The 23,567-nt window shown below is 38.9% G+C and overlaps 7 protein-coding genes across 7 annotated transcripts; 2 read left to right on the top strand and 5 right to left on the bottom strand. All coding sequences in view use genetic code 12, as the record gives it.

The window, feature by feature from the left end:
- Positions 1-1,164: 1,164 nt before the first annotated feature.
- Positions 1,165-2,745, top strand: ULP2 (SUMO protease; the record flags this gene model as incomplete). Its single annotated transcript, XM_049324741.1, has 1 exon — positions 1,165-2,745. One exon carries the CDS (start codon positions 1,165-1,167, stop codon positions 2,743-2,745), a length of 1,581 nt encoding a protein of 526 aa, XP_049179523.1.
- A 79-nt stretch (positions 2,746-2,824) lies between these two features.
- Positions 2,825-5,440, bottom strand: KGF56_003410 (uncharacterized protein; the record flags this gene model as incomplete). The annotated part of the gene is made up of 1 exon (XM_049324740.1): positions 2,825-5,440. The coding sequence occupies one exon, from the start codon at positions 5,438-5,440 to the stop codon at positions 2,825-2,827; it is 2,616 nt and encodes an 871-aa protein (XP_049179522.1).
- A 2,226-nt stretch (positions 5,441-7,666) lies between these two features.
- On the bottom strand, positions 7,667-8,782 carry KGF56_003409 (uncharacterized protein; the record flags this gene model as incomplete). Its single annotated transcript, XM_049324739.1, has 1 exon — positions 7,667-8,782. The coding sequence occupies one exon, from the start codon at positions 8,780-8,782 to the stop codon at positions 7,667-7,669; it is 1,116 nt and encodes a 371-aa protein (XP_049179521.1).
- Positions 8,783-9,314: 532 nt separating this feature from the next.
- Positions 9,315-12,431, top strand: SGD1 (Sgd1p; the record flags this gene model as incomplete). The annotated part of the gene is made up of 1 exon (XM_049324738.1): positions 9,315-12,431. The coding sequence occupies one exon, from the start codon at positions 9,315-9,317 to the stop codon at positions 12,429-12,431; it is 3,117 nt and encodes a 1,038-aa protein (XP_049179520.1).
- Positions 12,432-12,474: 43 nt separating this feature from the next.
- KGF56_003407 (uncharacterized protein) lies at positions 12,475-14,094 on the bottom strand (the record flags this gene model as incomplete). Its single annotated transcript, XM_049324737.1, has 1 exon — positions 12,475-14,094. The coding sequence occupies one exon, from the start codon at positions 14,092-14,094 to the stop codon at positions 12,475-12,477; it is 1,620 nt and encodes a 539-aa protein (XP_049179519.1).
- A 304-nt stretch (positions 14,095-14,398) lies between these two features.
- On the bottom strand, positions 14,399-18,169 carry SMC1 (cohesin subunit; the record flags this gene model as incomplete). Its single annotated transcript, XM_049324736.1, has 1 exon — positions 14,399-18,169. The coding sequence occupies one exon, from the start codon at positions 18,167-18,169 to the stop codon at positions 14,399-14,401; it is 3,771 nt and encodes a 1,256-aa protein (XP_049179518.1).
- Positions 18,170-18,884: 715 nt separating this feature from the next.
- KGF56_003405 (cysteine--tRNA ligase) lies at positions 18,885-21,221 on the bottom strand (the record flags this gene model as incomplete). The annotated part of the gene is made up of 1 exon (XM_049324735.1): positions 18,885-21,221. One exon carries the CDS (start codon positions 21,219-21,221, stop codon positions 18,885-18,887), a length of 2,337 nt encoding a protein of 778 aa, XP_049179517.1.
- Positions 21,222-23,567: the final 2,346 nt, after the last annotated feature.

Below are 23,567 nucleotides of genomic sequence, written 5' to 3'. Positions count from 1 at the left end.
AAAAGGGGTATAGATGATGGAAAGGAGAGAGCAGAATAATAGACTAGGGACTAGACGAGTGAAACGAGTCTTGTCAAAAGTAAGAGTAGAGACTAGAGAGACTAGAAAGTAGAGACTAGAGAGACTAGAAAGTAGAGACTAGAGAGACTAGAAAGTAGAGACTAGAGAGACTAGAAAGTAGAGACTAGAGAGACTAGAAAGTAGAGACTAGAGAGACTAGAAAGTAGAGACTAGAGAGACTAGAGAGACTAGAGACTAGAGTAGTCTATAGAGAGTAGAGACTAGAGTAGTCTATAGAGAGTAGAGACTCGTTTCACTAGTCTAGTCTAGAGAGTAAGGTATCTCGCTTTTGCTCTGATTAGTATAGTAGTATAAACTATATTATCTTAGAGGTAGGTTCTCCTAAGGAGATAGGCTAACCCATAGAGGTAGGTTCTCCTAAGGAGGTAGGTTAGCCCATAGAGGTAGGTTAACCCATAGAGGTAGGGACTACTCACTATCTCGTCCCTTAGTGGGTCCATAGAGGTAGACTAACCCATAGAGGTAGGTTATCCTAAGGAGGTAGAGGACTACTCACCATCTTGTTCCCCGATAGTGGGTCTATAGCTGTAGGTTAGCCCATAGAGGTAGGCTAACCCATAGAGGTAGGGACTACTCACCATCTTGTTCCCCGATAGTGGGTCTATAGCTGTAGGTTAGCCCATAGAGGTAGGCTAACCCATAGAGGTAGGGACTACTCACCATCTTGTTCCCCGATAGTGGGTCTATAGCTGTAGGTTAGCCCATAGAGGTAGGCTAACCCATAGAGGTAGGGACTACTCACTATCTCGTTCCTCGATAGCGACTAGGCTACCAAGTGTTAGCTACCCCCTGTTTAAACACTTGAAAACAGACTTCCCCCCCCTCTTCCCCCAAGGCACACTTTGAAACATCAAAATATCATCACCAGCACATCACCAACACACCACCAATTCATCTTTAGCACACCACCAGTTCATCTTTAGCACATCACCTTCATCTCTGTACAACAAACTCTCCTTATACTTACCAAACGCTACCAAGTTCACCAACCATTGGGTGAAAAATTTCAGATTTTGTTGCACAAAAACTTCAAGCGGACCTTTGATTCAATGAGCTTTGGGATATAGAAACGGTTAGTTACAAATGTACAATGGTAACCCTATAGTACGTAATGAGAGGATATTTATAGAAGAAGATGGTCATATTGATGTAAGGCAATTATTTGATAATCAACAGCTGGCGAAAACGTCCCTGGTAGAAGAGGTTTGGGGCTTTATCAATCGAGTTGTATCTTGTTTAAAAGTTTATCTATTATCGCTACTAGGGAATTGCAGTAGGCATAACCCTTTTTTATACAAGCAGCTGCTCGAAAAGAATGTCCAGCAAACAAAGATGCTAAACAATGAATCAAAATCTAACGACATTTCAGATATAGAGATTATCAGCAAACAAGATTTCATCACAAACGATTACCACTTGGTAAATAAACAAACATCTCCGCGACTACGTGAAAACAGTATCTTGGTTGACTACGATGGTGATGGTTTTGGTGATGGTTTTGGTTTTGGTGATGGTGGGAATTGGACTTTAAGCTCACTGGAACATGATAGACACGACGAGATGCAAAATGTTGGTCGGGCGCTACGAGGGATGGCTATCAAAAGATTACAATCCAATGCTAAACCAGTTTCTTCCCAATATGGCACAGACTTTTCAATTGCAAAACCAATCCAGTATAATCTTCCCGCAGCTACTGTTTTATCCAACATGGTTAAAGCTACAACAGCACTGTCCAACATGGTTAAAGCTACTTCAACAGCACTGTCCAGCATTGGTCAATTCGGCATACCACCAAAACCTATAACAAAATACCAAGAATCGGTACTAAATTACTATGCGCATACTAAACTCCTATCTACCACATCACCTTCAATATTGGATACTCTTATTTCAAACATTCGCAAGGAGAAGATCACGTCAACTTTTGAACAAACTCAAGCTAAAATTCAAGACTTGATAACAAAAAAGAGATTAGAAACAAGCACAACAACCACTGCAGTTCAAAAATTGACCGATGAGCAATTAAAGCAAGTTTATCAAGCTTGGGAATCGAATCCAAGAAAATTGTATGTTGTTAAATATAGCATCGAATTAGTAGCAGGCGATATACAAACACTAAAAGATAATCGATGGTTAAATGACAATGCAATAGATTTTTATATCAATTTGATAATGCAAGAAATTCCCCGTATATTTGGATGGACAACACATTTTTATACAACTTTAGAGGAACGAGGATACAAGGGAGTTGAAAGATGGGCAAAGAGGAAAAAATTGGATTTGTTCACAATGGAAAAAATTTTGGTTCCTGTTAATATTCATAACACTCATTGGGCTCTAGCTGTGATTGACAATAAAGAGAAGAGTATAGTGTATTATGATTCATTAGATGGTTCAGGAAGAGGCAATATCGAAGCCGTTTCAAATCTACAAATGTATATGGATAAAGAAGCTCAAAGACTAGGTCGTGATTCAATAACTTATAAATTGGTTCCTTCAAGAAAAGCTCCGCAGCAACGAAATGGCACAGATTGTGGAGTTTTTACATTAGTCGCAGCAAGATACATTGCTGAAAATAAGGAGTTGAACTATTCGCAAACAGATATGAAAACTTTAAGAAGGCGAATTGTGTATGAAATGTTGAATAATTTACTACTAAAATAAAAATAAAAATAAAAATAAAAATAAAAAAAAGCATTATAATCATTATTATCATCATCACCATCATTACCATCATCAGCAATTAAAATATACCTAGAAATGAATTATGCTTTCGCTCAACATTGAAAGAAGCTATTTCTTTGATTTCCTTCTCATACGCCTCAATATTCTTATTTGAGCCTTCAATCTTTCTAGATAAATAATCAATCCTGCCATCAATTTTCCCATTAATCTTACCAATCTTATAAATACTGGTCAATTCATTTTCAAATTTGGTCAATTTGGCAACTTCGATAGCAATTAAGTTGGTCAAATATTCAGTTTCGTATAACTTCCAAATCCTAACATCCAGTACAATGTTCTCAAATGCTGCTTTGAAGAGTGGTCGTCCTGTAGATATCTTATCCAATACACCTTTATCTCTTTCTAATGAAATCAAATCGTACTTCTCCAATGCTGTTAAAGTATCTAAAGTTTGTTGGGATTTTTTGAATAATGGCAGTTTGACTAAACTGTCATAGCTTATTGCATCTGATTTCAGTAATAGCTTCATAATCAACCAAACTTGTGACGGATTCCAAACGGTATCATCATTGTGAAATTTGTGTCCTTGGAGGAAAACAGTGGTAATTAGTTCAGCAGCTTGGGTGACCATCTCTTCAATTGCTTGTGGTGGATGTTCTCCCGACTTGATACGACGGATAAAAGCCTGCAAATCCAACATACGACCACCTAATGGCGCAATACATCTATCCAAAGCAACTGTATCGTTGAGCTTCAAAGCGTCACAAATATACTGCTTTGAGCTTGCTATGGAAGCATCGCTTAGAGATATTGTCTTGAACACTTGATTAGGTAAGGCATCGGTCAAATGTTGAAGTGATCCCACATCAGCAGTCAGGAATATAACATGTGCAATATTATTTTGAATCAATCCGGATGCCCAATCGGCAATTAATGGGTATATGAAATCATTTGATGAAATATCGGCTCTCCTGGAAAACTTATTGATAACAATAATTGGTTTCGATTCAGGAAATTGAGTCAAAAATTCTTCTTGTTTCAAAACTTCAATCTTTTCATCATCTTTCAATTTACGGTTTCTTTTTTCAACTGATTGGACATATCGCTGGTAATCGGTATCTGTAATATGCCTAATTGCTTGAGTAGTCAAGCCAAACATATTCTTTAATTGTGTTTCTTTACTTTCACTCAATCCAGATTTTTGTCCAGTTAAACCTTGAACTCCCAAATCAACAAACTGAGAAATCGTGTTGGTCCATGTAAAAACAGGGAAATAACCCAATTGTGAAGCAACGTGACCTATAAGACTATTCTCTGATCTCGCTTTACTAAACTCGTCACAATCTAAAAACAAGACTCGTTTCTTTAGTTTTGCATCAGATGCCAATGTATGATCAAAAACAAATTCTTCTTTTCCTGATCCCGGTGGACCTTTTACAATGATAAACGTATCAATATTCTCTTTTATCCATAATTTCAATTGTTTAGATTTCTCAAACCGCTCTTGCCAAAGCATATTACTTTCTAGCTTTCTTTCTTGCATTGTTGAAGTAGAATTTCCATCGTCACTGGTATCATCATAATCATCTCCAGAATTCTTAACTTTGACTCCAGCTACCTCATGTAGTTGATTATCTATGTAATCATAACTGCTGGAAACCGCATCAGTGAGTTTCTTGTAAGGAACGTAAAACAACTTGAACAATCTGCTGTCTCTATACTGATCCAAAATGTGGCCACTATGGGTTATTTTATATTGTATGAACCTCTCTCTAATTGGATCAAATATCAAAACTGCAAAAGTTGCTAAAAGAGCTAATATTATAGGCAATGCAATTTTTGTATGATCCATGATCATTTTCACCAAGAAATTGGTCTTTTTAACTGGAACGTATTGTATATGGATTGTGGTTTCACCATGATTCAATTCCATACCAGTAATACAATGCTTAGCACAAGTAGCTGACCTAACATTGTGAAAGAACACGTATGATGCTGCTGCGCCTCCGCCACCATTTGCTGAAACTTTGATATCATCAATCAAACCGTACCTTCTAAACAAGACATATAATTCTTCTTCTGTAAGTGGGTTTCCTTCGTATGTTATGCCGAGTTTGGCACTTGGGAACCTTTTCAAATCCTCAATCCAAGGTACTCCCTTAACAGTATAGACTTGAGGAGATTTATTCCAGACATAGTTGAACACTCGCTTGAAAATGTTATCGAGCCTTTTATTATCGTATTCGATGACGTTCAGTCTTATCTCGTTTAAGAAGTCCTTTGCTGCCACCAATGGAGGATATTTGAATTTCACAAAAGCGCCACTATCTCTAGGTAACGGCACCAACTCAGTAATTGAGGCATCCTTGGGTAATGGCGAGGACACTTTTTCAACCCTTTTTCGTAAATTGTCACTAGTAATTTTTGGTGATACAAGTCTAGAAAGATACTGTCTTGCTAAATTTTGAGAACCAGCAAACGAATAGTATAATAGGACTTCATTGCTCTCCTTATCAATAACACCAGTGGCTAATACTGAATTGTCGCTTTCGGTCGAGTCAGACTGCTTTTTGAGATTTTCTATATCTGTTGAGTGATACCGGCGCCAGTGTAAGCTTACCGAGTTGTAAGCTTGCGCTTGTCTTGGAGGCTTAACTAGCTCCAAATATCTCATTTTTTGAGACATGTTGTAATAGTAAACCTACACTATCGAGCAGAGCGAGATAGTGGAGCAGCACTTGATAGCTATTGGAACCACCAGCACTTGATATTGGAACCACCAGCACTTGATAACCACCAGCACTTGATATTGGAACCACCAGCACTTGATAATGTAACCACCAACACTTGATAACCACCAGCACTTGATATTAGAACCACCAGCACTTGAAAATCTAACCGCCAGCACTTGATAGCAATACTAGGACAAAAATTTCAAAAGCAAGAACCAGAACCAAGTGACCAATAGCACTGTGCAGAAAGATATAACCAAGATGAAAAGATACCTTACCAACTCTTTTAACCACCAGCCAATCCTTATAAGCCAATCCCTTGTAATAAGCTAATTCTTATAATCAGCTAATTATCTTATATTACTAATTAAAAGGCTTCATATTTACTTTAATGATCAATTTGGTAGCAATTTTTCAATTAAGTGCGCACCAATCGGGCGAGCGAGCCAAAATGCGAGCGACTAGCGAGCCAAAATGCGAGCGACTAGCGAGCCAAAATGCGAGCGACTAGCGAGCCAAAATGCGAGCGACTAGCGAGCCAAAATGCGAGCGACTAGCGAGCCAAAATGCGAGCGACTAGCGAGCCAAAATGCGAGCGACTAGCGATATGTAAAATTGACTATAAAGCATTTCATCAGATTCAAACTGACAGCTTGCTCGGTGACATATAAATAGTAAAGTGGTTGTAAGTAGAGTGGAGTGGAGGAGTGGTGTGGTGGAGTTATTGAGCGGTGAGTTAGGGTAGTGAGCTGTGGTGGTAGTAGTGGAGTGGTAGTAAGTGGAGTAGTAGAGTCAAGTGGTGGAGTGGTGAGTTGTAGTAGTAGAGTCAAGTGGTGAAGTAGTGAGCTGTGGTGGTAGAGTAGTGAGTTGTAGTGGTGGTAGTAGTGAGTTGTAGTGGTAGAGTGCTGTGATAGAGTGGATGGAGTAGAAGCTAGTCATTTCTGCTCCACTATCTCGCTCTGCTCGATAGTTATGGGAGAATTTTACTACTTGGAGGCCGTGGTTAAAACGGCGTTAAAGTTCCTCTAGAGATTATATGGTTGGGAACTCATATATTTATATTCATATTCATAAAATGGGAAAAGATTTGGCGACACTATCGAGCAAAGCAAAGTGGAGCAATATTGACTAGCTTGTGATGACACTGACTAGCTTGTGATGACACTGACTAGCTTTGCTCTATAGTGTTGCTACTCACTGTGCTCCACTATCTTGTCTGCTCGATAGTGGACTCTTTTGTACTTGTCCCTTATGAAAAACGTAAAACTTACACCTCGAGTGTATCGGTGGCAGACAGTGCCCCACTATCTCACTCTGCTCGATAGTGTCGTTACTCAATAGTGTCGTTGTTTAATAGTGTCGTTGTTCAATGCTCCGCTATCTCGCTTCGCTCGATAGTGAGGCTTGTAGGTGTCTCACTGATAAAGCAATTACATTACCATCTTGCCAACTACCATGAAACATAAAGATTTCCTTTAATTCTCAACGATAGCAGCCAAGTTAATCTGTGATATTTCCATTTGGGCCTCGCTTTGAATCATTATACCATTTACTGGGTATAAGGATCTTCGAAGAGGCCTAGTAAAGAGAACGTCAAAAAAACGATCCCAATGCTAGAGAATAAATATTGGTGTCAGAGAACTAATATATTATTCCAGTCTATAGACACATATACATAGCCAGTATTCCACTATCGAGCAGAGCGATAGTGTCACTAGTCACTGGAGCAGCACTAGCTATACTATTGAAAACTACTATAGTGGTACTAGTGAAAAATTTTCACACTAAAAATAAGAATTGGGTTATACAATTGAAAAAAGAATTCATCACGTGATACGGCGACAGTGACGCTATCGACACTATCGAGCGAAGCGAGATAGTGTCGATAGTCAGTCAGTGCTGCTACAAAGTACTGCTCCACTAGCTCGCTTCGCTCGATAGTGTCGATAGTCAGTGTTGCTCCACTAGCTCGCTTCGCTCGATAGTGTCGATAGTCAGTGTTGCTCCACTAGCTCGCTTCTCTCGATAGTGTCGATAGTCAGTGTTGCTCCACTAGCTCGCTTCGCTCGATAGTGTCGATAGTCAGTGTTGCTCCACTAGCTCGCTTCGCTCGATAGTGTCGCTAGTCAGTGTTGCTCCACTAGCTCGCTTTGCTCGATAGTGTCGCCTTAATCAAGTGCTAGACTTGAAATACTTGTCATTTCAGCAGAGGCAACAGACTTGACTTTTTCAAAATCAGATGTTTTCAATGCTCTAACTGGCAAGTCGTCATTTTCATCTCGACTGAGTTTGCCATTTTTGTAATCATAGTTTTCCTTGATATACTCTCTCACTGGTAAAATTGCCGCTTCTCGGCACAACTCTCTTAAATCTGAACCACTAAAATTTCTTGTGTTTTGAACGATATAATCCAAATCGAATTTCTCCTTGTCGATTTTGGCATCTTTAAGTATCTTTGATAAAATGGCTTTGCGTTGTTCTGCATTGGGTTTCCCAATAGCAAACGTTTTTGGCATTCTTCTTAAAAACGCCTCGTCGATATCGTTCTTCCTGTTTGTTGCTCCCAAGACCATAATCTGCCCGTTCGACTTTAAGCCGTCCCATAATGTCATAAACTCGGCTTTCAACATGGCGCTCACCTCATGGTCACTTGATGATCTATCTCTCAAAAAGGAATCAATCTCATCGATAAATATTATACATGGCTGTAACTTGTTTGCCAACGAGAATATAGCATCAGTTATTTTATTTGACTCTCCGTACCATTTGTCCATAACAGTCGACATTCTGATCGAAAGGAAAAAGGCGCCACTTTCCTTAGCAATAGCTTTGGCCAACATAGTCTTGCCGCAGCCGGGCGGGCCGTAAAACAATACGCCCTTGGGCGAGCTGATTAAGTTCAGATGCGCCGCAAATATCTCGGGGTCTGTCAAGGGCAAAATAACAGCTTCTCTTAGCTCATCGATAATATCCTTTAACCCTCCAATATCCTCAAATGTAACGGATATCTCTTCAGGTGTAACCAAGGAACTAAGAAGCGACTTCTCATACTGATTGAGCGATATATTCTTCAAGTGAGGATTGCTACTCTGAAGCTTCTTCAATATCCCAGCACCTTTCTTATCCGCCAGCTTATTCTTTATCGTATTGTCCAAATATTCATTTATTATCGCATTTAATAAGTAGTACACTGATAAACCCGCACCAGCTAAAACTAGAAGATCACCAAGTACTTTAAGATCAACCTTAAACTTCCCAAGATCTAACTTGAACCTGTTGAACATTTTTGAAAAAAAACACACCTCTGAACCCCCAGGTACTACTACTACTGCTGATACTACTCTTCTAACCCCCGTATATCAAGCCTATATATCAAGCCTATATATCAAGCCTATATATCAAAGCCTATATAACAAAAAGGTGAGTCCAATAAAGGCAAGCGAGCGCGCGTGCAAGCGTCGTGCCCGCGCGCCCCACCGCCTCCCCCATTGGGCCACACACTCCCCCAACGTTTTTTTTTTTTTTTTTTTTCTTTTCGCTTTGCTTCTGAATAAAAAAAAAAAGGAAGTAGCTACCATATGTTAAGACCTAACCCAGATGTCAAGTGCTACCATATGTTACATGCTACCACTGATTTATGCTACCATATGTCGAATTTTTCACTTTTTTTTCCTTTTGCGATGCTCATCTCATCTCATCTCAAAGAGTCCTAGAGGCATTGTATGAGGAGGAGCAAGGTGAAAAAAGAGGTTTTTGGTAAGAAGAAGGGTGGTTTGTATAATGACGATGACTGATGTTGATGGTGGGGCGCAGTCTATGCGACTTCCTACTCAGTTGTTGGAAAAAATCAATGCTAAAGAAGCCAATGGTGAGTATGATCTGAATGACTCTAGATATATTATGGGACAAATACCCAAAGGACACAAGAGGAAAAGGAATGCACAGAAACCACTTTGTAGGAAGGAAAAGAGGAAAGAGGAGAGATTGAAAAAGAAGCAAAAACAACACTATCGAGCGGAGCGAGATAGTGTTGTAACGAGAAACAAACCCGTGCTCCACTATCGAGCCGAGCGAGATAGTGTTGTAATGAGAAACAAACCCGTTCAACTGCTGGAAGACGATCCGTTGCAACAACTACGGAAATTAAAAGAAGCAAAGAGGAAATTAGAAGGAAATGTGTCAAGAAAAGGGCTGAAAGGGTTGAAAGCGGCTGAAAAAGAGCTGAAAAGGGCTGAAAAAGAGCAAGAAGATAAAGATGATCCATTAGTACAGTTGAAGAAATTAAAAGGAGAAAGGAATAAAAATGGCAAGAGAGAGGATATTAGAATTGTCAAGGAAGAGGATTTGGATAAAGACGACGAGCTTTCAGGTGATGAATTTTCTGAGGATGTGGAACTTTCTGAGGAGGAGGAATTTTCTGAGGATGTGGAACTTTCTGAGGAGGAGGAATTTAGTCCAGGCGAAACTACAGATCCTTTGGAAACTTTACGCTTGTTGAAAATGAAAAAGTTGGCCAAAAGGGATAATGATGATGGAGAAAAGTTAAGGATAGTGAAAGAGGAAGATTTGGATGATGAGTGGTCAAGTATGGAAGAGGATGAAGAGGAGGAGTCCGAATTTGAAGGGTTTGACAATGATGTAAATAAAACTAATGGAAAACTAAAACTGATTTTAAAGACCACTCCCATGGCTCCAAGAGGAGCAACAAAAGAAGACTATGAATATGATGATGTATATGAACTGCTTGACGATGATGATGTATATGAACTGCTTGATGATGATGGTGAAGAAGAAAGTGAGCTGGACCAGAAACATGATGGCTATGATTTGAAAAGATTGAAAGGACTCAAAACTGACACGGAGAAGGAAGATAAATTTGCTACACCAGATTTTTTTTCTTGGGATAATGACGACAACGATATCGAGTATTATGCTAAGAAACTAGGGCTTAAGAAGAATGACAGGTTACCAAAGGGTCATGAAGACGATGGGTTGGATGATTTATTGGAAGGACTTGATTTTTCTTTCGATACTGATTCTAAGTCGAATACGGTTGAGGATAGAGGCGAGGTTAACGATGTTGACGATTCTGAAGAGGAGGATTCTATAGAGGAGGATTCTGAAGAGGAGGAACGAGAAAAAGAGAATCCGTATGTTGCACCTGGTGGTTCGGATGAGACAGATTCATTGACTCAAAAATACGTTCCGCCTGCATTACGTCGAAAGATGGCCTTGGAAACATCTAATGGAGATTCTGCTGACTTACTAAACCTTCGTAAACTAATCAAAGGTCCTTTGAACAAGCTTTCTGAAGCCAATATAAATACAGTTGTTAATGATTTACAAACACTTTTTATGTCACACCCCAGGCAAGTTCTCAACGAGGAGATTACCAAAATCATACTTGATAGTATCATACAACAAGGTCGTCTTTTGGATACGTTTGTTTACTTACATGCTACTGTTGTTGTTGCACTCTATCGATTACAAGGTGTCGAATTTGGAGCATATTTCATTCAGAGATTAGTGGAGAAGTTCAAGGAGTATCATCTTACAAGGACAAATTCCAAAGAAGCTTCAAATATAATCTCACTTTTATCTTCTGTTTACTTGTTTCATTTAGTTTCATCAAGGCTATTATACGATCTAATCAAGCAATTAATTATTAATTTAAACGAAAGCAATGCCGATTTGTTATTGAGGTTGATTCAAAGTCTGGGAAACCTAATGCGCTCAGATGATCCTACTTCCTTGAAGGATATTGTGCTTCTACTTAACGAAAAATATGCAAGTTTACCTTCTGAAGCCAAAAATACAAGAATTCAGTTCTTGGTTGAAACAATATCATCTTTAAAGAATAACAAGCTAAAAGTGTTGAATGAGGGTAATCATCAATTATCCATCAGGTTGAAGAAATTCTTGGGACATATCAATAATAACTTAGGCGGAGAACCAATACAAGCTTCTTTGGAGGATATTGAAAGCATTGAAACCAGGGGAAAGTGGTGGTTAGTAGGATCTGCTTGGAAGGGGCATGATAGTATCACCACTCCTGGTGCAAGCAATGATTCCAAATCTGTAGTGGTGGACCAAGTAGCATTAAGTGATATTCTCGATACGGCAGAACCAAACTGGATGGCGCTTGCTAAAGCACAAAGAATGAATACAGATATTCGTCGAGCCATATTCATTTCAATAATGTCAGCAACTGATTATATTGATGCAAAAACTAAATTGGATAAATTAGCTCTCAAAAGGGCCCAAGAGCGTGATATACCAAAGGTGTTGATACATTGTGCCACAATGGAACCATCGTGGAATCCGTACTACGCGATTTTGGCAAATAAGTTATGTGACTCACACTCATTGAAAAAGACATTCCAGTTTATGTTGTGGGATCTAATCAAAGAGCTCGATGGTCACAGTGGCGGTGACAATGGCGATGATGATGAAGAAGAAACCAATTTCATGGGGTTGAACGATGTTGATGAAGAAACTAAGTTGCAAAAGATTATGAACTTGGGAAGACTATATGGATACTTGTTAGCCGAAAATTCATTACCTTTACATAGTCTTCGAACATTCAACTTTATAACAACCTCAATGGATTCCGTATTGTTTGCTGAAGTGGTTTTTGTGAGCTTTTTAAACCAGCTCGGTAAAAAATCCACAAAGAATTCAGTTGGTTCTGGGTTGATTATAGATAAAAGCTCCAAACATGACCTCGTATTTGACGATAGGTTATTGATTGAAAGAGTAATAAAGGCTAAAGATGAGATCACGCTTTTAAGAGGCTTACAATATTTCCTACCGACAAATGTGAAAAACAGTGATATTATATTAGGGAGAAAACAAAGGATGAGAATATCTTGGGGTGTCGAAGCAATGCTTAATGTTATTGATGAGTTGTTGAAAAGCGCCGGTGAATATTGATAGCCGGTACAATCCCTGTATGTATTTGTATGGAGTTTGTTTTTCAAACTCTTTTCAATATTGCCACAGATTCAACGTGTTTTGTTTGGGGGAAGAAATCAAAACCCACAACATTCTCCAAAACATACTTTACATTCTCACCTTGTAGTTTTTCAAATGTAGCCAAATCTCTAGCTTGTGTAAACACATTACAGCTGATATAAATGATAATTGCAGGATTGAATTGGACTAATTGTTTTAAAAAGGCTTCATTTGATCCTTTCCTTGACGGATCTATGATAACGACGCTATCTTCACCTTTTATTCCGGCTTTTTCAAAATCTTCATTTTGGAAAATCTTTGAAGCGTCACCTAAAATAAACTGAATTCTTTTTGGATCCAATCCGTTCAACTTGGTATTATGCTGTGCATATTTTATGCTCCACTCGCTCACATCGATGCCAAACACATTGATCTCCGGATGCAACTGTGATAATGCGATACCAAAAAAACCAACACCGCAATACGTGTCAACTATATTTGTTACTGGTTTGGACAACTGTTTCAAATGATAACGGATCAAATCTAAAACCAAAGACAATATAGAACTGTTGTTTTGAAAAAAGCAATTTGAACCAAACTGGTAAACAAAATCCTCAATTCTCTCGGCTACAACTTTATCTTGACCCTCAAGTGCTATTGGAATAAATTCACCAGTACCGTGATCAACTCTTAAGCTCTGTCGTAATGTGAGTTGTCCCATTGGGGCTTCATTCAAATACTTGTCTCTAGCCTTTGACAATTTTTCATTTATCTCCACAGTGGCAATAGGACAATGCTCAATGTCCAACTTTCCTCTATTATTTACATGCTTAAATCCCAATTTCGTGTTCTTGCCGTCTCTTACCTCGAAGTGAGGCGTCAATTTCGTCCTGTATGCATATTGCAACGGAGATCCTACAACCGTACCAAAGTTGGATTTCATTGATAGTTGAGGATAAAAATAGGAAAATGCCCTTTTTATGACATCTTGCTTGAACTTGAGCTGCTCCTCGTAAGACAACATTTGCAATTGGCAGCCATTGCACTCTCGAAAGTGCTTGCACAACACCAACTCGTCGTTCCTCTTTGAATGCTTGGAATTTGCATTAGTCACCTCGATCAACTCGCCTTCTGCATAAAACTCGTGATGCATCTTTAACAACACCCTAACCTTATCGCCCGTGGTTGTCTTGGGAATTAGAACTATGGTATACTTGTCCAAAATGCTTTCAGAATCTGTATACTCAAAACAATACATTGACTTGGGTATTATTGCTATCCCGTCTCCATTGCAAGTGGTGCGCCAAACTTTAATGTTGGAGAGGACATGTTCTTGTCGCTGTGCTGGTAGAAATGCCTTGATGATATCATACTGATTACAAATATCCTCAAACAATATATCTGAACCGCTTTCTTTGGCATATTCTTGTAAAAATTGCTTGATCTCAAGTACTGTAATATTACTGGGATGCGTGGCATCAGAAACATCCTTTCTTCTCTTGGTCTTCTTGAATGTATTCAAGAAATTCAGTAGCCTCTGCTGTCGTTGGGGGACTTGTAAAGTACTCGAGTAGAAACATAGACCAAGACCAGCTACACGTGGGTATTTACAAGCTGCAACAGCACAAACTCGACGCAACATCAAGTGATGAAGATGGTGCATCCTCCAACCATTAAAGTATTCTTGGATGCGATGAGCTTCAAGTGAAAAAAAAATAAAAGCCCCTTAAGAAATACCCCTTAAGAAATACCCCTTAAGAAAAGCCCCTTAAGAAAAGCTCCTTAAGAGATACCCATAAGCAATTCCCTTAAGCGATACCCATAAGCAGTACCCATAATAATCAGTCATAAAGGATATATTGAAGAGATGGAGTTGGCGAATTCACAATTCTAAGTTCCAGGTATACATATATCTATATATAATCTTTACAGTTATATAGATACTATCAAGTGGCAACTGCGGTTTCCAGACGTATTGGTTGCTCTTCATCCTGGTATTGACTCAAATCAAGAGTCACGGTTTTTGAACAGTTTTCTCTTTGCTCTCTATAGATTCCAACTAGAGCATCCGATTTCTCGTAAAGGTTGCTTTTTAAAGAAATTACAATGAATTGTAGGTTTTGACTTGCATGATTTTTAATAAAGTTACCGATTCTCGCAACATTACTATTATCCAATGCAGCATCAACTTCGTCTAGTACAAAGAAGGGGGAAGGATGAAATGAATGTATAGCAAAAAGCAAGGCTAGGGCCGCTATAGTCTTCTCACCACCTGACAACAATTCCATGTCCTCAAATCTTTTCATTGGAGGTACCGCATGATATTTGACACCTGATAAAAAGGGGGTATCTTCGTCTTCCAACATCAAATATGCAGAACCTCCCATATTGAACATGCGAGACTTTGTTAACTCCTTATATGTAGAGTCGATACAACCGGAAATATGATTAAAAGCTTGCATAAATTTTTCATACCTTAAATCCTTGACTTTTCTAAACTTTTCACTAGCTTTCCGCTCATTCTGTCTAGCAGCGCTATAGTCCATATCGTAACTTCTGAGTCTCTCCTCTACATCTTTAAACCTCTCCATAGCTTTGCTATTAGGTGTTAGTTTTTCCAAGATCTCAATAGTACTTTGCAACGAGGCTTCAAGCTCAATCTCAACCCGCGGATTATTTGATTCCTTGTACTTATCATCAAGCATTTCATAGTCAACTTTGATGTTATACAAAACCTCCATTGCTTCTTCTGAGTCATCTCCAACAACAGGAATTGTGCTGAGGTCGCCGTCACTTAGCAAAGGTACAAAAATGTTTTGTATCTTGCAATTTTTCAACAAGTTACCTCTGTCAGTATCAACCTTTAGTAAAGTTTCCTCTTGTTGAATAATCAGTTTCGCCAATGCAGATATTTCAAGACAAAGTTCGTTGATATCGGCTTCAACCGATTTGGAGACTTTGGACTTTGACTGCGACTTGGAGTATATTTTATTCTTTTCTGCTTTCAAAATATCAAGTTCGGCTTCAAAAACATCCAACTTCTCCATCAACGTTTTTTGTTGATTTATAACATTCTCCATATCTTTTTCCAAGTCCGAGATTTGGTTCTGTAGAGCATTCTTTCTGCGCTCAGTTTCTTGATATCGGGCTTTTTCAAAATTTACCTTATTGTTCAAAACTGATACAGCTTTTACAAACTGTAATCTCTCTTTGGTTCTTGCTCTTGCGCTACTACCATCATGTAACTCTTCATAGGAACTAATTCCATTTTCAAGCCCCCACTTGACACAAAAGTTCTCAAATATTCCATCTTTCAAAGTTTTGATGCGCTCAGAAACTCGTGAAACATTCGTATCGATATCCCTAGACTTTAACTCATTGTTCTGTATAGCAGTTTTGAATTCAGCACATTGTTGACTTTGAAATGCAATTTCGTCTTCTCGTTCTTTAATGGTTCTCTCCACACTCGTTTTTTGATTTTTCAATGTAGGAAGCTTGTCATCCAACAAACTGATTTCCTCGGCCAACATCTTAATTTCCATTTCCTTTGGTTTAGACTCTTGCAACTTTGCCAATTGATTGAGTAAACTTTCTTTTTGTTCATTTAATCTCCTCCACTCTTGTTTGTCCCAGCTAACACTTGCTGACGACTTTTGCTGTTGGTAACCACCGGTCATCTGCCCAGACTTGTGTATTACCGAGCCTTGAAGTGTAATGATTTTATTCTCAAAAGAAAGATTGGAATTCCATCTAAGAGATCTTGCAACTGCTATGTCTTTTGTGACCAAGGTGTTGCCAATGATGTAGTTAATGGCTGGTTCTAACTCTTTGTCACTATACTCAACCACATCTACACCCGGAACTGTATCACCACCTTCACTTATGGATCTCAAGTAGTTAAGATCAATTGGTTCAGATTCAATTGAGTCCAATGGTATGAAAGTTGCCAAACCGGCACGTCTTTCTTTTAAGATTTCAATGCACTTGTAAGCTGTAGCTGCACTCTTAACAATGATTGCATCAGAATTTCTGCCTAATAATGTCAGCAATGCACATTCGTATTTTCGTTGAGAAGGCTCGACTAATTCATGCACTATTCCCTTGATTGATCCTCCTGGTAATAATCTCTTCAATATGGACACGTTTTCTCTTAATTTCTTTTGTTTATTGGATTCACGCTGCTGGCAAGACAACTCTTCCAATTTCAATAATACATCTCGTAACCTTGTGTTTATTTGAAGCTCTTGCTTGTTGTGACTATCTTTTTCTTCAATTAGCTTGTCACGAACTTGAACCTTTTCGGCTTTGCTATTCAATACTTGATTGATTTCATTTACCATATCATCAAGTTTTGGTTTCAAATTCAAATTGAGCTCTGACTTAAGTTCATGAATCCTGCCAGCTACATTGGACTTTTGATTTTCAAGACTCCTTATACTTGCAGCTATTTTCTCCTTTTCAGTTAAAAATAAGGAAAGTTGCTCTTCCAAGTCTGATCCGCTTGAAGCCAAATAGTCAGACCTCAATATTTCGTATTCTATACGTCCTTCTTTTGGCACTTTCAGTGAGGAGGACAACTCATTAAGTGAGGCATTCTTGTTGTTGTTCTCCTCTTCAAATTCGTTGAACAATTTTTGTGATTCCTTCAACTGTCGCATCAAGCTTTTTATCTGCAATTGTTGAGAGTCGAGTTCCAGATCCAAATCTGATATTTTACGCTTCTGCGACTCGATTTTGGATTCCAATGATAATTTGCTGGTATTAACGGGGATTAGATCTCGCTTAGTTGATTCTATTTTTTGCTTACAATTGTCAATCTCTTTAGCATGAGCTTTAAGCTCCAACACTGATTTGGAGTAATCTGCAGTTAATGATTTGAATGTTGCTTCCTTTAAACGCATTTCCTCCTTCAACCTTTTCAAATCAGTACTCTTTTCTTTGATGCTATCTTGCAACTGATAGTGCTTCTTTTCATTATGATAGAGTTTGAACAAATTTATCTTTTTGATTATGTCATTTCTTAAGATGAGCTGTTTTTCAAATTGACGTTGCTCTGAAGCTTGTTCTTTATACTGCTTAGATTCGGAATTTAAAGTCCTCTTTCTTGAAAATAAACTATTTGTAACTTCATGGGCTTTTTCCATCTCATCTTTTAGTTTGTCATACTCTTTGGCATATTCTTTTGATCCGCTAATATGCTCAATCATTGACGTGAGATCTTTTGGCGCTTGAGATGCAATTTGTTCAACATCACCCTGGAAAACCAAAAAATTCCTAGCTTTTATCAAAATGTTCTCCAGTTGTAGCACCAGCGTATAATTGAGTCTCGTTACGGATTTGCCATTGATTTGGTATTCTGTTGACCCATTTATCGAAACGTTCCTCTTGAATTTTAGAATTTCACCGTCTTCCCTCTCGTATGTCGCTACTACATAAGCTGTCTGGGGATCTCTCTCAAATTTGTCCGATAGCGTATCGTTATCATCATCACCCGTCTCCCTGCTTTTACGTCCTCGGTATATCAAATCCTTAACACTCTGTGATCGCAATTGCGAAGAGCTAACACCCAACACAAATGATATTGCATCCATCAAATTGGATTTACCTGAACCATTAGGACCAATGATTGACGTGAATTTCGAGGTGCCTAACCCTATGACGGCCTTCCCTCTGTACGACTTGAAGTTATAAAGCTCTATTCCAATTAACCGACCCATGAACCTTCAGTAATTCGCCAATGGCTTGCCACTACACTCAACGTTTTAAACCCCAACGTTGTTCAAAAGGTTGAAGAAATGGAAAATTGAAAAATTGAAAAAAAAAAAATTAGAGACGCGTCGCGACGCGTCGAAACAAAAAAAAGAAGAAAAAGAGCCTCGAGTATTGTCGCGACAGGAAATCTTTTTTCCGACAAGCAAATGGTAGCCCCCCATTTCTCGCTTTTCTCATTTTTCTTTTTTTTTACGACAGAAAATCTTTTTTCCGACAAACAAATGGTAGCATCCGCTTTTCTCGCTTTTCTCATTTTTTCTCGCCTTCTTTTACGACAAAGCTTATTTATTTATTTATCAATTGACACACGGGTTTGCTCGATAGTGTCTATGTATGTAAGAGGTCAGTGTGTTCCATTATCGAGCAGAGCGAGATAGTGGAGCACACGGGTTTTCTCGATAGTGTCTATGTATGTAAGAGGTCAGTGTTTATGTATGTAAGAGGTCAGTGTCTATGTCCATGTATGTAAGAGGTCAGTGTCTATGTCCATGTATGTAAGAGGTCAGTGTGCTCCACTATCTCGCTCTGCTCGATAGTGTCAAACACAGGTTTGTTCGATAGTGTCCATGTATGTAAGAGGTCAGTATGCTCCACTATCTCGCTCTGCTCGATAGTGTCGATAGTGTCGATAGTGTCGATAGTGTTGATTTATTTATTCATTTACTTATTCAACTTCAAATACTCATCATAAAGCTTTTCTTGTTGCTGGTATTGCTTAAGCAATTTTTTCCTCATACTCTTGCTAATCTCTTCTCCATTAGCATCAACTGTAGGAATTCCCATCTCGTCATATTCCTTGTACAATTTGTCATCTTTGAATAAATCACTTGGCTTTATTTTCATTTTGGCCAATTTTTCAGCTTCCTTTTGCGCTTTTATTGCTTCTTGTTGTCTCTTTTTCGCTTGCTTCTCAGCTAACAACTTTGCCTTGGCTTCTTGTTGTTCAAGTAATTGTAACTTCTCAGTTTGATTGAGAAACTTGACCAAAGCAGATCCGTCGGGTTTATCATCTAAAGAAACCCCCAACAGAACAAGTTGTGATCTGATCTCGTCTGAAGCTAATAAAAACTCTTTTAACTCTGCTTTATTTATCGCCAAATTACGAACATTGTCTCTGAATTGTGCTAAAGCCTTGACATATGGCATGGCAATTTCTTCACTAGACGTGCCACCATTGCTTCCACCACCACCACTACTGCCTCCTTCACTTTCATCTCTCCAACCTAATTCGTCTGCTCTTGCATCGAAACCTAAAACGTTCAAGATCTTCAGAATCCACCTCGTGATCAGCACCAATGCTTCGATTTTGAGTTTTACTTTTCCCGTTGATGTCTGCTGGATATAATTATTTGCTTTCGAAACCAAGTTCAATAAGCTTCTAATTGCTTGACCGCTTGATAAGTTGTCCTTAAAAGCAACATCCACGTCGTCTTGCGTTTGTTTTAAATCACAAAACAATTGCTTTTCAACTTCAGTTACTCTTTTGCTAATGTCTTCTCCAATCTCAACCTTGTGCTTGTAGTCATTAAGCAATGCACGAACATTGGTAAAAAATTTATTAAATGTAGACTCAATAGACTTTACTTCGCTTATCAATGCATCTTTAAAGTCCAAAGGCTTTTCCCACGGATTCAATGCAAATACCAACCGCAACTGCCTCGAGCTGTATTCTTTTAATGCGTCATTAATCGTTATGAAATTCTTCAACGACTTGGACATTTTTTGTCCTTGAATGTGCAAGTGGCCGTTATGCATGAAATAATTGACCCACTGCTGATTATCAAAATATGCTTCAGATTGCGCCAATTCATTATCGTGATGAGGAAAACACAAATCGATACCACCGCTATGAATATCCAATTGAGAGCCTCCAATGTCAGAAGCCATAACAGAACACTCAATGTGCCACCCTGGTCTACCTTTACCCCATTTCGAGTCCCATGCTGGCTCACCTGGTTTTGATGCCTTCCACAATGCAAAATCACTAGAATTGCGTTTAGAACTACCCAAACTCAATGAACCTTCACCATCATTAATCAAACTCATATCACCCTTGTTCCATGGTTGCAACTTTGCGTAATCGTGCTTTGAATGTTCATACTTGACAGTGTCAAAGTAAACGGACCCATCCTCCGTTTTGTATGCATAGCCATTGGAGATGATTTTGTCAACATATTCAACAATATCAGGTATATACTCCGAAACCCTCGTGGTAATTGTTGGTGCAAGTACATTGAGTTTTCTCATATCCTCATTGTATTTGTTTTCCCAATATGAAGGTAATTTTTTGAAAATTCGTGGATCGGTAACAGATGCTCCATATTTCTCATCCAAATAAACAACGGCTACATCTTGAATATTCGACAAAAACACTGGAAACTCGCTGGGCTCGCCATAGATTGCATTGTATGCTCTCAGCGCTGCCGCGAGATACATGGGAAATTTTGGTTTACTAGCTTTCAATTCTTCGAAATTCTCAATTGACCCAGACCATCGAGCAAAATCACTCTCAAGATCCCCCTTGAATTCAGGAAGATTCTTTGAAACATAATGCTCTAGAAAAATCTTTGCTTGTTCTAATAGCTCATTGCTCAATTCGGGGTGAGTTTTGGTAATCTTCTCCTCAAACAAGTATTGCTGTCTAGCAGCAATGATAATCTTATCGTCTATATCGGTAACGTTTTGGATAAAGTTGACATTAAAACCAAAGTAATTCTCCAATATTCTACGACAAATATCAGTAGAAACATAGTTACGTGCATGACCCATATGCGAATGGTCATATACAGTAGGACCACAGCTATACCATGTTATATGTCCAGGTTTAATGGGGATAAACTCATTTTTAGCGCGAGTTAAAGAATTATAGATGATCAATTTGGGCTCGTCAATATTGGATATGCTTTTCGGTTGATGCCACTCTGGCTGCTTAACACTAGGCTTTTTGAGAGCAGACATTGCCGACAAAGGGGCTGTAGAAGGGGTAGACTGAGACATTATTGCAGAAAGATTCAACCACCTTCTTTTCAAGATCATAAACCCTTTTTTTTTGTTTAGCTAGAAATAATGATGATGATGATGATGATGTGTTTCAATCATGCTGAAAAATTGAAAAAAAAATACCAATCGCGATGGGCATCGAACGACACTATCGAACTACACTATCAAACTACACTATCGAGCAAAGCGAGATAGTGGAGCAGCACTGACTGCCATTGACACTATCGAACGACACTATCGAGCAGAGCGAGCATTGACTGTCAACGACACTATCTCGCTTTGCTCAATAGTGCCGCGCTTCGCTAGATAGTGTCATCTATTTGTAATAGCTTACAATAAGAGTCCGAGGGATAGATCTCGCTTTGCTCGATAGTGGAGCAATAGTGCCAAACGTAAAACCTACACCTCGAGTGTGTCACTGGTCAATGTGCTCTACTCTCTCGCTCTGCTCGATGGTGTCGGTCAATGCTGTTCCACTATCTCGCTTCGCTCGATATCGATAGTGTTGATCAATGCTGTTCTACTATCTCGCTTCGCTCGATATCGATAGTGTCGGTCAATGCTGTTCCACTATCTCGCTTCGCTCGATATCGATAGTGTCGGTCAATGCTGTTCCACTATCTCGCTTCGCTCGATATCGATAGTGTCGGTCAATGCTGTTCCACTATCTCGCTTCGCTCGATATCGATAGTGTCGGTCAATGCTGTTCCACTATCTCGCTTCGCTCGATATCGATAGTGTCGGTCAATGCTGTTCCACTATCTCGCTTCGCTCGATATCGATAGTGCGATACTGTTTTAAACAAGTTCTAATGTATTCAGTCAAAAGTTGATCGCATATCGTAACTGCCCCCATAATGAGATCGGCGAAACCTCGGGAAAACCAGTTACCCTCAATCGCAAATTATAAAACATCATCAAGTTAGAACTTTATTTTCAGCAACATTTCAAGTAGAAATTTTGAATGTAGTAAATCAATCTGTTCTTCTACATCAAAGTAACAGACTGAAACACTTTACTCAAAATTCAAAGAAGAAAAAAGAGAGATTATTCTTTCCATCTTCACCTGCCCAAAATAACATCTGGTTATTTTAAGCTGCTTGATCCCACTATCGAGCGAAGCGAGATAGTTTCACTAGTCGCTCTGCTTGATCCCACTATCGAGCGAAGCGAGATAGTTTCACTAGTCGCTCTGCTTGATCCCACTATCGAGCGAAGCGAGATAGTTTCACTAGTCGCTCTGCTTGATCCCACTATCGAGCGAAGCGAGATAGTTTCACTAGTCGCTCTGCTCGATAGTGTCGTTAGTCAATGCTCCACTACCTCGCTTCGCTCGATAGCGTCACTAGTCGCTCTGCTTGATAGTGTCGTTAGACAAAGAAACTTTGAGGTAAAGAGAAGAAAAAAATGTACTGTGCAAAATTCTTTGACTCGTACAAATAGTATCTGTATTTAAATGCACGACTTTTCTTAAGAAATAGAGAGAAGCCTGTCGACACTATTGAGAGACTATCAAGCAGTGCGAGATAGTGGAGCACACTAGCTGCACCGACACTAGCTGCCACCGACATGCTTTAGATGCTACACACGCGTTGGAGTACATCCTTTCGCTAGTCAGTGTAAGGATACAATCAAACCCGTATGTTATCTCGCTCTGCTTGATAGTGTCGGCGTCGCTAGTCAGTGTCCACTATCACGCTCTGCTCGATAGTGTCGGCGTGTATACTTATTTTCTGAATTATATGCTATATAACAATGTGGTAATTTAATCCCAATACATGTTAAAGAAACTTGAATCTTTTGACATGGGTATAATCCTATAAATCAAGATGTTCCTTGACAAATATTGCTTACATAGAGCAGTCAATGTCGGTGTAATCTGTGTCGGTGTAGTCAGTGTAATCTGTGCAATCAGTGTCGGTGTAATCTGTGTCGGTGTAATCTGTGCAATCAGTGTCGGTGTAATCAATGTTGCGACACTATCTCGCTCTCCTCCATAGTGTCGTGTCGTTTGATGTCGCTCATTTTTATAGCCCTAACAATTCCTCAAGTTCACGTGCCCTTCCTTATATTTTTTCTCTTACACTTTTTGTTTAATTGCGCGCGATTATCATATACTGAACCTTCATTTCTCACACATGCACTACCTTTTCAGTGTAAAAAAAAGAAATGCTCCGTTTTGTGTCATTTTTCAGTCTGGTGAATTTTTTTTTTTTTTCAAAAGCTCGCTCGGTTAAGTAGAAGACACTGATCAAAGTTCATTACTAAAAGTGTTTGTGTATATCCCATCTGTTTTTCATCAACACTTTATATCCACACAGAATACACTTAGAATAACAGTATA

The sequence above is a fragment of the Candida oxycetoniae genome (genome assembly GCF_023343755.2).
Source record: "Candida oxycetoniae strain CBS 10844 chromosome Unknown scaffold35, whole genome shotgun sequence".
In the NCBI taxonomy this organism is placed as follows: Eukaryota; Fungi; Ascomycota; class Pichiomycetes; order Serinales; family Debaryomycetaceae; genus Lodderomyces; species Lodderomyces oxycetoniae.
This window is presented reverse-complemented; position numbering and strand designations above follow the sequence as displayed.